Here is a 15,824-nt window from a genome sequence, read left to right as displayed (position 1 = left end):
TTGTTCGTAGAGGAAACAAACGCATTTTTGGTCTTTACGCCCCATCTCAGTTCGTAAATCTCATATTTTAGGTGGGAAACGTCGGCATAATTTACAGTGTATAACGAGGAAACGTAAGAAATCGTCTAGTTGATCGATGCGAATGCGACGAAAATTTAAACGTTTTTAAAATTGTATGATACCCCTATTAAAATTTGAGGGTAATTGTCCATTCATCCACTATGTTGCAAAATATTTCGCCTAAAGTGTTTCCATCAATCGCATCGAACGGATAAGACTGCCATAGAACGCCAATGGGGAACGCTTTTTATGATAGCGTTAACGTAAACGAGAAAAAAAAAGCATGACTGTCATCGGGTGATCTGTGGATATATTGATTTTTGTAGTCAAATCTTACATTATATAAAAAAACTGCGTTTTAAATGGCTTTTGATCAAAAATGCTTTCGTCCAGAATTGCTGGGTATGTCTAATGCGATGGTTATCCACAAGAAGTGGCTAACTCAGATTTACAGAGGACATGGCAGAGCCAGTCCGGTGGAGGTTGGCATGATGAATAAATAAATGATAATGATAAGAAGCTTGTTATTACGCCATGAGAAAGTGTTGGAACGAGGTCTTCTCCTTGCTTTTAACTGCTTCTCCTTCTACGTCTTCCCTTCATGCTTCTTCGTATAGGGTGGTCTCCGGCTTTTTCAAGCTGCCTCTATGACAGCTTTTATGCGGGCCTCCCACATCTGGTAGCCCTTATTAGATCGAAATAAATACTTTCTCGTATACTTTTTCATGTATTGCTTTACTCATTAAAGGTTCATTGCTCAACTTTTCTCAGTGAACTGCTGAGAAACTTGCTGTCTCTATGGTGCACCTTTTGTGGAGTGAGGATAAATCTGTCATTTTCGCTTAGTGATATTTTGCCATTTTTCTTTTTTCGGCGTCATTTGTGCTTATTATTAGTCATTATTTAATTTTCCAGTCTTTTTTGGCGGTTTTTCCCGTAGCAACCACCATCCAGCTTCTATCCTAAAAGTGGAGGGAGGGATTTCTTTCTCCACTTTGTTGCATGCCTTCTCTGGCAGGTGGCGCCAAGAGCACACAACGCCACGGAGGCAGGCAGCGCCGGTTTATTTTTCTTCATGGTCGAGCTTCTAACGCTAGCGCAATTACAAGTCAACTGTATTATACACAAGTCATTCTGTAAGGGCTTACAACAAAATGACCTTTAATACATAGCATCGAACTGTGTTTGCTAAAGAAACAGTAAGAAGCCCAAATTTACCACCTTCTGCAAATGGGAGCGTCAAAATAAGCGTTAAGTGATGTCACGCAGCAACATATCTTTAGCTGATTTCACAGACAGCAATATATCTGATAATTATCCTAATACACAGTGCCAAAAGAACCCTTTTGCAATAGAAGGTCGTAATGAGCGATTACGCGCATCAGTTTGATTGTAAGTCGTTGGAAAACAAAGGCTCTGCAAAAGAACAAAGAAAAAAGGCAATCATGCACCAAAGTCCGCAGTATCACGCTTGCAAATAATATCAGCAGGATTACACTGTCGCAAACCAAGTGCATCCCGATAACTAAGGTGATAATCAAAGAAAATGATGTCGAAGGCTATTTGCACTGTAATCAGAACTGAAGTGTTCATGTGAGGTTTCGCCATTGCTTGCCGCGTGGTCTACACAGGTAACATCATTTAGTTTGCGAACAGAATCATTGAGGTATGCTCCTTCGTCCCTAGTAACCGAAGAAGATAGCGCAATGTTTGAGGCTTGCCCCCTCGGAAGCGTTGCATCTGAAGGCGCTGGAAAACTCCATCATGTTGAGGACTGGCACAAGGCACCGTAACCGAGAATCGACTCCTGTTTCGACGGCGCTGCAGGTCATCAGGCATAACCGGTGGAAGAAAGTCTGCTGTGTTGCGGTCCAGACTTCCTCAAAGTCCTCCTTGGCTCTATTGGCCCCGTACATGTGCAACGTCACGTTATGGGCGACCTTAACGGCACGGGCCCAGGAGAACAGTTCGAGACCTTGTCGAAGGGACATATAAGCATTGCCCATAATGGAACTTTGAACACATTGTACAAACCTCTTGACGTTCTGTTCTTACCAGGACTTCCCTTTTCCGGCAGAGGGCAGACCAGCTTGGAACACTTCCTTGGCTAAGAGGACGCCAACTGTGCCCGTGTCAAACTCAAGCGGGACTCTGGTAGAGTACATCATAGGGGGTTGTCTCACTGCAGGCGGCAGCACAATGGCGTTCGCCAGGCGGGAGTAGGTGGTCTCTCCCGTCATGAATGATTCGGCGATGAGAACCTCTGCGAGGTAAGGTGGCTCCTGCAGATGTCGTCTCGCTTCTACAGCCTTGAGAGACGCTTAATAGTAAGAGAAATTGTCGGCAAGAATTAAGTGAGGTACGACCGAGCCATTGGGTGGTGATCGTGGATGCAGGGGCTCGTAGTCCACAAGCGTGGCGACGCCCTTAAGAGCCGCTAGTGCTCTCATCTTGTCCGCCTCCTCCATTGCGTAGTCTAGCAACTGCTGCGAGGATAGCCTTCGAACGCTATAGAATATGCTGCCGGCACGTGATGGCGTCGACAGCAGGGACAGTGTGAGACCTGAGAAAATGATTAGCCAGCTGGGCCCCATCACTTCCTGGCTCGCAGTGAGGCACACGTCTGCTTCGCTTTTCAATGAGCTTTTGTGGTAAAATTGGCCGACTTCCGTAATTATGTGCAGGAAAATGTATATCAGCCCAATTCTCAGGTTCTTTGCAAAGTACTCCACTGCGGCCTTCACAAGAGTCAGGTGATGGCTCATTACAGGCGATTCTTCGCTCAGCCTGAAAGTTCCATGCAAGAGCGTGTTGACGAACTTAAGCCAGTGCCGAGGCTGCGTTTGCTGCGTAAGCGTGGCGAAGTGCGACGCGTTAACTGTCTCTGCTGTTGGAAAGTTGTCTTCGTTCCTGGAAGTTATTCTGTCAAAGGACATCAGCTCGTGAATTATGGCTACAATGTTTGACATATTCATGCTGGCTTCAATCTCGCCGGTGTGCTGCTCGAGCGCCTCCGCGATGTATTCAGTCAGTGCGGTTCTGTGAGCAGCGTCCGCCAGCTTCTCGGCTAAGGTCCTGCCTTTGGAGACGTAAAGGGCCATGCCCCTGTCGCCGTGTCGCACGATGTTGGCGCTGAGGAGGGTGGAGATTCCCCGGTGCAGAGACAAAAGAACGACCTGACCGCGGTTTGAAGTAGCCGCGCCCGGCGCAGACGATGCGAGGCGCGAGTCAGCGTAGACCAGTTATGCAGCAAACTGTCCATGTGATCATGCGCAGCCAATGGGCGTAGCGGTGGAGAAGAGAAAACAGAAAGCTAACGTGGTGCAGTCAAAACCCCAGAGATGGCGCTCGCGTCTATTTGAGATTAGGGTGTCTCGATGCGCGCCCGCTCCACTGAAGGTGAAGACAACTGCGTCGTCTGCTACGGCGGCCGCCATTGCCATGCCCACTTCAGAGGCGCGGGGCGTGCGCCAACAGGCTTTTTGCACTTGCCGCTGCAAAAGCGCGCTTGTCTTCGCGACCAAAAGACAATACAACTGCGTTTCACGCCTTTTCTAATGAAGTGTCAACAGAACAGGCTTGTAAGGGGCAACTGTCCAAATATTTTAAGATTTGGATGGTCGTTTCTCCTAGCACACGGCGACTCGGGTGCTAGATTGGAAAGAGTTCATAGAGCGCACTAGGAACCTAACTGCAGGATTAAAATAAATTAATAACAGCAATATCATAATCAGGTAGATTGCATTCAATTACTCAATTGTGTAACTAACTAAGAACGCTCCAGTTGCCTTATTCACATTTATTGTCAACCTAGAATGACGTTTTTTTTGTAGAAGAAAAAAGATTAATGTGCTTTACGTACCTTGTCCTAAGAAATAAAAGCCAGCGCATTCGCCACACGTACACGAACCGAATATCGCAGTACCTGAGCCGCGCATGCATGCATTGTGCACTGAAAACCCCAAATATCTCCAGGCATTTTTATACGCGTGTAGTCGGCCATTCGAACTTGGCGGGACCACTGTATATTGGTCAAATGATGAGGAAAGTTATTAGTCGCAGTGAAAATACATCCGTTTATACTCGAATGGAATCGAAATTTTGAGGTCATTAATAGGTCAAACTAATGAGAGTCGACTGCATTAGTATATTGAACGCGCACTTAAGACAGTGTTTTAAAGACAAAATAACAATCTATTGCCGCGATCAGAGGTTAGTTGAAAACAAACAATCATTAATATTGTTTAAAACCATGAAAGTTGTTTATTTGCCCCGAAAAAAATATTTTAGGGTACTTTGAAGGCATGTTTGCACAGATTATCCTTGTCTTCAGAACCTGGAGTCAGTGCAATTTAGGACACTTATTAGGTGTAAAAATAGGAACTCTGCTAATGCTAGCAGCATGAGTGTACTTCAGCGTGGATAGAAGCTTAGGCTAAATTAACTCCCGCACACGTCTTGCTTGCGTGACCATTGAGACGAGCTTTCTGAAGGTGTCGGAGGAAGATGCGCAGTCTCAATCTTGCGTACCTGTCGGTCAGCGTTTTCCGTATTTCTTCATCATGGCTTGCGCACAGCTTCAAGCGCGGTCGGTATGCTTGCTTGCAGCAGACCTTTCCTAGGTATGCTGTAAGTGAGCGGACAGGTGACTTCATTGTCACTAGTTTGCCTGTGCACCATGAGTTTATCCCTACAAAGTGCTCCTCGTAGATTTTGAGCATGTGCATCACATCATCACTGGGATAAATTAGGTTGTCACCTTCAGACACATATTCCTTCAGAGCAGTCAGAGAGGCATGTTCGTCACTAGCACATCCCAGTAGGGCATTCTTGCATTGCTGGCAGCTGACGGACGGCAAGATTCCTTTCAAAATGAAGCCTCCTATGTAGTGTAGAATGCTGCACTCTGTTGTGGACAGTTCTTCAATGAACAGAATTTCTGAGTCATTTATCTCATCAGCTTCCACTTCTGTCCTTTCTTTCTTTGCCTGGGAGAGAAGGTCTACCAGATATTCGCGGTCATCGAGATCGTAGCTCGTCGTCCGTGGGGTAAATAAAAACTGGCTCACGCTCACAAGCCTCAGAGCGCATTTCATATCATACGCACTGGGCACAGGTTTTCTTAGTCGAACCACCGAAAAGAGGTTCTCCAGACAATCCTGTAAGAGTCTGCTGGTAAGAAAAAAATCGTACCCCTCATTTCCCAGCAACACTTCTTGGAGGTGAATGACAACGGTTGTTGCAATGAGAAGGCTGCAGCTTGGCAAGGTTTCCACAGTGATGTGGACCCCATTTTCGTACTTCTAATGGTCTCCATTGCCGTGTGCAACGTGCCTAGGGCGGCATAATACTTGGGCATACTCCTGCGACTTAAGGCCATTGTTGGGTTGCAAGACGACATTAGAGAATACCATTTGAAAATGAGCTCCAAAAACCATGCAGTGGTTTCAGCTTCTTCTTCAATTACAGATGCTCTTATTAAAAACCGAATAGCAGCTGGTGCTTCGCGGAAAAACTGAACGGCAACACCAACTTTCATTTTCGTGAAATGGCCACTGCTAGTGTGCACCTCGCATAGGTTGGGCGCTACCTTGAGCTCGTGCTCTGCGTCATAGTCGAGCACAGCCTGAACATGCTCGAGTTTGACCTCCGATGATGGCAGGTTGTTCTCCTTTACAGTGGCGTCACTCAACGTAAAAACTGATGAACTTAGTAACTGTCCTCTGAGATTTTTGAGAACGTGTGCAGGGTCAGCCGTGAAAAACAGTTGCTTTCCATCCATACATGGGTGTGGTATAGAGCACACAGTTGAGGAGTTCCTGTGGCTTGAAAAACCAAAGTCTCGCCACATCGCTCGATTTGACGCACCCATATCAGATGTCACAACACGAACTCTGAGGGACACCTGGCTGCATAATTGAACAAGCTCAAGGACATAGTGCTTGAGCACAGAGCCCTCTACATGATGTCCGGTGAATTCATAAGCGATCACCTGTTTCCACCTCTGATTTAAACCACCTAGCATGAACACTAACGCGTGATTGGCAGGCTCGTCAGGCTTTGGCGGTAGCGTCTTTCCTCCAAGGAGCGCATCTTCAGCACGGTCCAACTCATATCCACTTGAAATCTCCATTTAATCCAAAAAAAGGATGCAATCTTTCTCCACCTCCTCCATGGCCATTGCCCTGCACCGCAGGACGTCAATCACCTCGTGAAGTATCCCCGGAAGGAACTTCAAACCTTCGAGCCTGCGAGTCAGTGTCCTGTTTGACGGAAGGGGATATTCCAGCTTTCTGAGCGTTTCATATCCAGTTGTCCCGGAAGCGAACTTAATTTGAAGGCCTTGCTTGACCGTTTCAGGCGTCCAGGAATTGCCCCGGTTGTTGCTCCTAGACAGAGCACGGAGCTGATCTTCATTCAGGAACTTGACATTTTTTGAAAAATTCCTGATTTCGCTTTCAAGCCTCTGAACTTGATTTTTGAGGCCCTTAATACTGTTTCTGGCGGCGGCATGATGGTCCTGAAGGTCTGTGTATTTCCTCGTGATGTCCGCTAGCTGCTTCTTCAGCTCTGCAGAATACGAGGAAGCAGCCTGGGTCCCACTAGCTTCGCCGGCTTGCTCTCTCCTGTCTGCATCCTGAACCTGCTGTGGACACTCAGCAATGACATTGCTGACCTGGAACGAGTCCATTTCGGATGTATCTCCCTGAAGCGGAGGTCTGAATTGAGACTGCTCCGTGGTCTCAGAGAGCGTTATTCCTTCACATGACGAGCTGCTTGCTTCCACGGGGGTCGCATCTGGTTTACCATTTGAGAGCGAGATCTCTGAAGCCGCTCTCTCCTTCGGTGCTTTTCGCTCCTTAGGTAAAGCTGCAACATAAAAAAATATGCACTTTAAGATCGGTTTATTCGACCTGGCGAGCTAGTACATTCTTTTCTACAACAAGCAAGCTGGGACCAAGGATCACATCTTTTCTACAGTGTACTCTTGAGAACGCACATAAACTGGAGCAAGCATGTTAATGTTGTACGCTAACGTGCACGAACCCGACATTTCCAGAAGGTTAAAAATGTTTTTTTTATTTAATGCTATCCACAAGCATGTTCCCGAGACGGCTTGTAAGCAATGCAGGTAACAATAGCTATATAATACTTATCCGGACTTTAGAAATAACAACTTACGTTTGAATGAAAAAAGAGTTGGAACTGCATTCGGCTTCAGCTTTTTCCATCCATCTGAACGATGCTGTTCAAAGCTGCTTGGTTCAAAGTGAGCCTGCAAATGAATGTGTAAGGTTGAGGCACATTAGCATTTTTGTTTCACTGTAGATGATATAGACAAAACCAAGTATATCATATAACTGGTATGTCCAAAACTGTGTAGTATAACCAAGTGTGTCATAAATGAAACTTTGTTTTACACTTGCTTGACGGAGAGCATCCGTAGAGCACCCAGAGAGAGATTTTATTTACAGACCCCAAGTATAGATAATTAATATAGCAACGTGCGAACAAAAATTCCAGTCATCATGAATATGTGCTCGCAGCAAACAATGCAGGTCATAGAGACGAGGGGGTGCATGTGCTCAAGGACAGGGTGCGAAATAAGTGATAGCAGGTACCAAGAAAAGCCTATGCAGAATGCACTGAAAAAGTGAAGCTTTATTTTCGCATGCATTACTAATCGAACAAATTCACTTTTTCTCAGCTGTTATAAAATTTTTAGGACAGTACCACTAATTTTATTTGTAACAAGCACAGGAGCACAATTATGCCATGTGTACTATAAGCGGCTTTCCGCGCATCTTATACCGAGCAATGAAATCAATTAGGTGGCATCAGTGATGTGAGCTGCAGTCGGTACACTGTTACGGCTGTCGCTAAACGTTTTAATGCGAGGGCAGCTCTCGCATTCCTTGGCTCGTTGTGCGAAAAGCCCGCCGTTGCCGTGGCAGGAATGCGTGGCAAGCACCCCCCCCCCCCCCCGTAATTAACCCGGGGGGCGGGGGGGGGGGGGGGGGTTATGACGAGTGTATTGTCACCGCGGGGGTGACAATGCACAAGTTTAAACCTGTCGGCGTGGTGAAGGAATGTAGAAGAACTTCTTGCTGGGCGAGTTGGTGCATAGCTTTCTTGGGATCGAGCATAGCTTTCTTGGGAAGGAAGGAGCGAGCAGACAGCGGAATATTTCTGCAGCTACCGAGTGCATTAAAAGGAAAATCCCGCGGTCAACATCAGCTGGCCTTCAGTTTTCGGAGAGCGAGATTGCGGTGCTATGCCGTCTTCACCGTCTGAGGTTCAATCACTCGCGTCCACATCACCACTCGAGACAGCAAAGCGTGGCCGTAGGCGGCAGGGCATGGTGAGAACTCCGCAAATAAACCCCAGCTGAGAGATCGCAATATGACCGATTTGTCGTCTCGCTTTGTCGCGACCTCATAATAAGCAACTTTTGGAGCCTCGCAAAAATTACATAGCCGCACTACACATTGCAGTAGTATTTCGCCGCAGCCCTACACTCAGCAACAAGTAACGCTCTCGCCTTTACACAACATAATGATTGCTTAGGAGCCCACATAATCGAAATAGACTGCACTTTTCCTTTATTTTACTATGAAGGGGAATTGTGTGCGCCATTGTGAAGAGATTTCATGTTCATTGTTTCAAGTTAAAATGCAGTCGGTGAGTCAGAAGAGCAGGCGCACCAAAAAAGGCCTCAAGCTTTTTTTCAGCGAGAAAGTCTCATTCGAAGGAAAATACTCGAACAACGCCTCCTTTTTTTTTTCTTTTTTCAGTCTCTCTCGTCAAGTGAACGCGGGCATATTTGTTTTCTTAAAAGGTGCGGAACTTTCCGGGCAGCGATACTCGTTCTGTGAGCAATCTAATTTGCTCCCAACATTTGCCACACAATCCCTGTGCACGAAGTTGCTAATCCTCAGCGGCACTTAATTTCAGAGCGATCATATTTACATGTCCCTGTTCAGACCTTCCACACGTTCTCTCAATAAAAACGAATCGCGTACCTCAACGGCACGCACATGCGAATCCTTTGGCATACGAAGGAAAGTTTTACTCACGCTGCAGATGCACGATGTGTTTGTCGGCTGCCACTTGTCGCGCTTGGTCTTTACTGTCCAAAGCAGCCTTCTCTTGGGGTCCCTCGGGAACTGAAACATTCCCCATCCCTTTCTGGAGTGGTTGGTGCACTGCGGCACACAACAACCCGGCATTTTTCGATGTGCGCCACCGGTCAGCACCAAGAGAAAAGGCGACAGAGCGAACGCACGTGTTACGGCCGCCGCGCCGCCGCGAGAAAGGGCATGAAAATGGCCGCAGGTGGACCGTCCCGGCCGAGGAGGCGGCACTCGGCCTCCCAAAGGGTGACCTCACCCTAGAGGGCGCGCGCGCATCGAGGCACCCTATTTGAGATGCAGGTGTGCGCTGCGTCTGTTTCGAACGGCGGCGGCGACGTCGGCGCGGCGCCTGGTAAAGCTAAGCCAGAAATGTAAAGAGCAATTTCTCCACAGCCTTCTTCGCTAAACTGGTTGAAATTTTAGGGCTTTTGTACTAAGGGCTCAAAACACGGAGGGGATGAAGGGTGAGAGAAATGCAAAATGTTCTCTAAATCTTGTTTTTTAGGCGACGTATTAAAAAAAATTGAGGCACATACCACAAGAGCGTATGTTGATTCTGTTTATATATTTCGGGCGCACGAACGTGCAGAACCTTTCTTGTTTTCAGCGCCGTAGGCGCAATTGTTTTTTTTTTTTGCTATCCTTCAGACCTCTTCTATGGCCAACTTTTGTTGGTGCAGCCCTTTACCTCTCAACCAATCAATATATAACACTAACATTTCCGTCTGGACAGTTTGTGACGCCACTTCTGAATATTAATCACCGTTTGTTTAAAGTAACACTTCTTATAATGGCCTTTTCCTGGAATAAAAAAGAAAAAAAATACTGTTTTTCCAGAAGGTGAATATTTTTCTAGCTGAAAGACGTTAAGATGCGTTGATGCCAATTTGGGGCATAACGTTGATTGTACCCGCAACCGCAGTGCCGGCGACCCACAGGCCGTGATTTCGACGCTCCGAAACCGTTCTTTCTTCTTGTTGCGCCATGTTCCGCTTTTGAGGAAGTTTCGGAATGCCACGTTGCGATGTCTGGTGACGATACGCATGCGTTGAGGCGCGGAGAGCAGGGTTGCTTTTGTTTTTTTGTGTGTTGATTCATTGCAACACAATTAAGATGTTGACTCCTTGACATGATTATATGCCTCAGACCAGGAAACGAATCAAAAAAGAGAAAACCAAACCTCAAACGCAGCTAGGTTTGCGGGGAAAAATATATTCATATTTAGAGGGCGCGCCAATCGCGCCGAGTGAAACGTCGGTGGCGACGGCGGCGGCGTGCCGATAAGTTTGCGCTGGCGTCGAAGGCGGCGCGCCGATATCCTCGGCGCACAACTGCGCTTTGAGATAGAAGCGGAAACGGATAAAAACGGAGATAACTGCGCTTCCCAGGAGCAAGTTTTCCAACTGTCCTTATCTAAAAACGTTGCCTCTGGCCGACGCAACTCAACGGATTGCATTCGACGGATGTGCGGCCTTCCCGAAGCTACGAACGAGAGGCGGCAGATATCGGCGCGATTGCAGCCTGGCATGCCGTCAGCTAGAGCTGAGTGCAAAGGGGGAGATATGAGCGAGCTTTGAGGGGGCGGAAAGGTGACCTTGTGCAGATCGTCGAGCGGCGATCGAACAGTGTTAGCTATGCCTCCGGGACGCATGGAATACATTCTTGTTGGGTTTTCCGCTGAACTGGACTGGAGGCCCCTGCGTTTTGTGAAGCCCCTTCCATTGTACAGAGTATGCGGCACCTGCGGACTGGTGCGCAACAAAACAGCCTTGTTTCCGTGTTCGCACACACTGTGCGAGTCTTGCTACGAGCTGAGCACTCGTGATGGCGGGCGCGTGTGTCCCCTGGACGGTCTCCAGTGCGGGGAGGAAGACGTCGACCTGAAGGAGTTTCCCGTCCAGGAGCTGCTCAGGAGAGAGGTATGCGTGAGGGCAAAGTAACAGGAATGTTTCGGTGTATAATTTACTGGCTACTTGGTTGTCTAAGAACCCCACATCTGTCCACAGCCCGTGAAGAGATATTAAGTACCTCATCTGTCCGTGCTCCAATAAGGAAAAAAAAACCCTCTAAAATCCTTCAACCAGTCCTTGTGCTTTAGAATGAATGTTGCATTGTGGACCGCTGAGAATTTTGGCTTTTTGTCTCAGCAGTGTTGAATCACTCTGAGTGAGCGGGTGTTCGTGGCCACGTGCATCCAAGGTTTAGGTAAGACTCCTATACCACGGAAAGCAAGGTGCAACTAATAGCGTCGAAGGATATGATCCAGCTGTACGTTGTTTATATATACGGTTGTAAAATCGCTCGGTTATCTATTGTAAGAACATACTGCTTTGTGCTCACATTTGTTACACCTCCAACAGGAAACGGAGTGGTTGGAACTTCTTTTTGTATGCATTTATTGCAGCAAAATGTCAGAGCTCGCTCAAGTGCGCTAGTCAGGCTGTGTCACCGGAAGCAGAGAGTTACCTGGGGACCAAAATGGTTGCCTTGAAGTCGCTGCATGAAGGGATGCGTTGCTTTTTTCTTCGTGCAAATTCAAGCAAATGGCGACGTCGTTGAGAGATTTGCTTGATAAGAGGTTCACGAAGCACTTTTCAAGCTTGACGATTTCCTCATCGAGCTTGCGTTGTTTTCGTTGCTCGTGAATTTCGTGCCCTCTGTCAGCCTTTGCAGCACTCGATATAGCGGCTAAATCATCGCAACCTTTTTTCCCTTCATGCTTAGCTTCAGATTTCTTTTGCAATCAGCGCTACACCTTCTGCGCGGTGCACCCCAACAAGTGAGGAGGTAAAGCATGGCTGAATCGCCGACGGCCGTTCTAGAATACGTTACGCTGTTTCCTCAAGGCTATGGCAACTTGCTTGAGACGAGGAGACAGGGTACCAATTTTTTCTTAAACTATTCCTTGTTCTGTGAGTTTTTCTATAAGCGCCGCACTGGACTGTGGATAGGCGTGTTGTGTGCAATTCTTTACAACATGAACTTGTGGGCGAGTTGGTCAGACATAGTTCTTGTAAACCAGCGCAACGGCTCGAAGCCCAACAGAAAGGGACAGAACACAACGCTGACATGTTTTGCGCTCAACATGGCTCTTAAGCATCAGTTGCACTAGCAACTCTCCAGTTATGCACTCGTGGGCAACGCCCAGATGTATTAAGCAAGTTGTTGTGGGTAATTTCGCCGGAGCTCATTTATAACCTTGGGAAGACCCACGAAAGAAGTTCTGTGCAAAATATGCATTTAACACTTGCCTATTCTGCTGAATGTTACTCGTAGTTGAACTTTTGCTCTTCAGCCTGAATTCAAAATTAAAAAATAAATACATCGTCGCTGGGGGCGATAATCACATAAGGCCTGAGCTGTCGTAACCGCGCATAATTTCAATCTAACCCTTTTACTTATTCCTTTCCTTCATGTGGTATAGGGGCCATCCGCTGCTGGCTGCATGCAACTTACGAGGGGTGTTTCAAAGCGCGCTAGGCGGCGTCGCTAGACTGAGCTTGCCAAAAAATGACGAGAAATGTTGCACGATACGCAAGGAGTGCACTTTGATGGAATGCTCACGTGACTGCGGAGCATACCGGGGTGTAGACGAGCGGCGGAAAGTGTTGTCTAAGCGGCATTCGCTGTAAAATTTAAATGACTGTGCTCCATAGAGCACCGCACCTGCCAAATCAATATGCCGAATGTGGAGCTCGAAGTCACAGAATTGCGCGAGTGCAATTAGCTAGGCTGTTGTTGACCACCGTGTCGCATATAGCCCGTTCATAAATAAGAAAAAAAGAGTACAAGTTCTTGGCGTATACCCGGAGACGCAGTGACGATTGCTGAGAAAATTACCCATGTTTTAATCTTGCAGGTGAAATGCTGGAACGAAGGAAGTGACTGCAATGCAGTTCTGCCTGCATCGCAGATCAGCCAGCACTTCCATCGTGAATGTCGCCGCCATTCAATTCGCTGCCCAAAATGTTCGGCCAGAGTTCTTTGCACCGACGTGCGCGCGCACTTGGAGTCGGAGTGCTGCTCTACAACTGCGACGCCTGCTGGATTGGAATGCCAACGGGATTCAGGCCGCAAGGAGCAGACGGCGCTGCTGACACGCTTCAGGGAAATTCTTGAAGAGCAGGTCGGTGAAATCAAGACACTTCTGGAGCGACATCTCAGTGGAAGTGGCGCCAATAGCGACCGACTAAACGAAGTTGTTCAGGGGGTGAACAGCTTGCAAGAAACACTGAGAGAAGAACTCAGACTGAGCATTAGTAGCATGCAGGACACAGTGAGACAAGAAGCAGTACAAGTAAGAACAGAGCATCGTGAGTCTCTGAAAAAAAGCTCGGATGAAATAGCCGCGTTCAGAGAGGACACGAAAGGTCGTTTCATTGCAAGCAGTGATAATATGAACAGAATTTCTAAACGCATGCTTTCGGTGAAAAAGCTATTTGAACACGAGTTGGCAAAAAAGGCCAGAGGAAAATGCGACTGCGGCACACAGGTTGCAGGAGGCGCCGAGGGGGCCACGGAACAAGCGGGAGAAAGCAGCAGTGCAATGGGACGCATGGACAAAGCAATGCCCAATCAGCCTGACCCACTGGCATCGGTGTGCGAGTTTGTCGTCAAAGGTGTCAAATCACTCGTTGAAAATGCACGTAATCGAGGTTACGTGGCTTACGAGAGCGAGCGTGTATACCTCCGAGGCTACTGCGTGTACCCCGGTGTCAACTTCATCCACGAACCGGATGGAATTATAGTGCTGGGTGCAATGTTCCGCCTGCACGAGGGCGACATGGACGATGTTGTTCGGTGGCCGTTCCAGCAAAGAATCAAACTTCGTGTCGTGCATCCAAAGGGAGGAGAAGAACGGGAGATCGTAGAGAGTGCGAATAGTTCTCATTCGCATTGTCAAAAGCCGCAAGAGGGAGGTGCACAAGATCCATTTTGGAGTTGCCCAACTCTTCATCTCGATGATCTCATCAGCGGGGGTTACGTGGAAGACGACCAGCTTCGGCTGAAGTTCGAGCTGCTTCCGTGATTTAAGCTGGAATGTGTGTACAGCGGCCACGTCAGCATCGCTGTGATGAAGCTCCGTGGACACGCACATAAAAAAGTGGGATCTTAAGGAGAAACAAAAATAAAATGTCCTGCCTGGTGGATATTTATTTAGCGTTGTGTGCCGAGCCGCCAGGATTGCCGAAGCCTTAGCGACCAGGAGCTTGATTCTCCGCGTATTTGACATTTTGACCCAAGTTACTTCAAAATTAATTCGTGTGTTCTTTTTTCTGATTGAATCGTGGCGGTAATGTTTTTAATTTGCGTTTGGTAGAAGCAGATTGTTTACTGTGGTTGGTATTCATGCAAGCTTTGTATTACACAGGCTTCGGGAGCATTAGCATAACACATGAAATTCAGGATATGTTTTTTTGCCCGTTGACGTACCACGGGTAGCTTTCCTTCATTCTTTTTTGTCCCGTCGAGACGCGTATTTGTGGCACGGACAAGCAGGCCGTCCAGACGGGCGTGCTCGCTGTATACGAAATACGCTGTGCGTGTTGATGTACGCGTTGGGTGCTTCTTAACATATGGGGGCTAGAAACTGTTTACTCTGACTTTGTTTTCCAATTTCGTCCTTTGAGCGCAAAAAAAAAAGGAAAATTGATAGGACGGTTCAGCTCCGGCTTAAGGGAATGGCGCGACAGGGTAGTGGGTCAGGCTTTCCATTTTGAGCAGTTTGGCACCTTTGAACGCATTTTTCATCTTTTTTTTAATTGTTTCAATTAATCCCTCAATTACACGCCTTAAACTTTCTTATCAGCATCAAGCATTGCCTTTTCATTATGAGCATTTTGACACCTTTGGAGCGCCATTTATAATTTTTTTTTTAAATTTCTGAATTATTGAAATGTATAAAATGATTTCATGAACTGCTCACCTCCTATCACACACAGACGAATCATCAATCACAAGAACCAGAAATTACCATGATACGATTTTTTTACGCAGCCCACGATTACAGGTCACCGATTCAAATCCGTGCCGCGAGCTAGGCTGTGACTTAAGTAAGTTTATGCTGCACGAAACGGTGAATCATATGCCACCACCGAGAACATTCTGCGGAAAACGGTTGGCATGGCGCGATTTTTGTTTTGCGCAGCCCGTCATTATTTTCGACACGTGGTGCCGACTATAATCAACGGCTTTTCGACCGAACCAGCTGTATGCGCTGTGGCGTAAAAAATATGCTCACTTATAGAAGCCTACGTGGGAAAAGAATAATATAGACGCGTGAAGAGTGCTTTGCGTTAAGAAATTACCGCAAAGCTCAGCTTATCCAAAGTAAGCTAAGCATTCGTCATTTAAAATGCTGTAACTACTGTGTCCTCACGGTGGCATCAGCGAATATGTTAGGACAGCGCAGCGGGTCCTACGCTCGGTGGTTCTGAGGATGTGTCTCAATGATCGAGCTGCCATGAAACAGCAGCGGGACAACTGAACCTGGCGAAGCAGTGCAGCCGCTTGATATAAAACGACAGAGAGATAAACACCGCCAAGAATTTTCCGAAATGTGCGTGCATACATGGGAATAATCGATGTTGGGCGAGCTGAGGGCTGCGGCTGTATTTTGCATCGTTGTAC

General features: G+C 47.2%; 1 protein-coding gene and 1 pseudogene across 2 annotated transcripts; one reads left to right on the top strand and one right to left on the bottom strand.

Annotated features, from left to right (window-relative positions):
* Window positions 1-5,020: 5,020 nt before the first annotated feature.
* Window positions 5,021-9,391, bottom strand: LOC144105668 (uncharacterized; annotated as a pseudogene). The gene is made up of 3 exons (XR_013308854.1): window positions 9,138-9,391; window positions 7,243-7,336; window positions 5,021-6,930 (listed from the first exon to the last, which is right to left on the bottom strand). The product of XR_013308854.1 is annotated as an uncharacterized LOC144105668 (transcript).
* Window positions 9,392-10,541: 1,150 nt separating this feature from the next.
* LOC144104664 (uncharacterized) lies at window positions 10,542-14,342 on the top strand. Its single transcript, XM_077637803.1, has 2 exons — window positions 10,542-11,113; window positions 13,054-14,342. Exons 1-2 carry the CDS (start codon window positions 10,829-10,831, stop codon window positions 14,221-14,223), a joined length of 1,455 nt encoding a protein of 484 aa, XP_077493929.1. The 5' UTR covers window positions 10,542-10,828; the 3' UTR covers window positions 14,224-14,342.
* Window positions 14,343-15,824: the final 1,482 nt, after the last annotated feature.

The sequence above is a fragment of the Amblyomma americanum genome, chromosome 9 (assembly GCF_052857255.1).
Source record: "Amblyomma americanum isolate KBUSLIRL-KWMA chromosome 9, ASM5285725v1, whole genome shotgun sequence".
Taxonomy (NCBI): domain Eukaryota; kingdom Metazoa; phylum Arthropoda; class Arachnida; order Ixodida; family Ixodidae; genus Amblyomma; species Amblyomma americanum.
The sequence above is the reverse complement of the archived record's forward strand: the minus strand, read 5'-3'. Positions and strand labels throughout refer to the sequence as shown.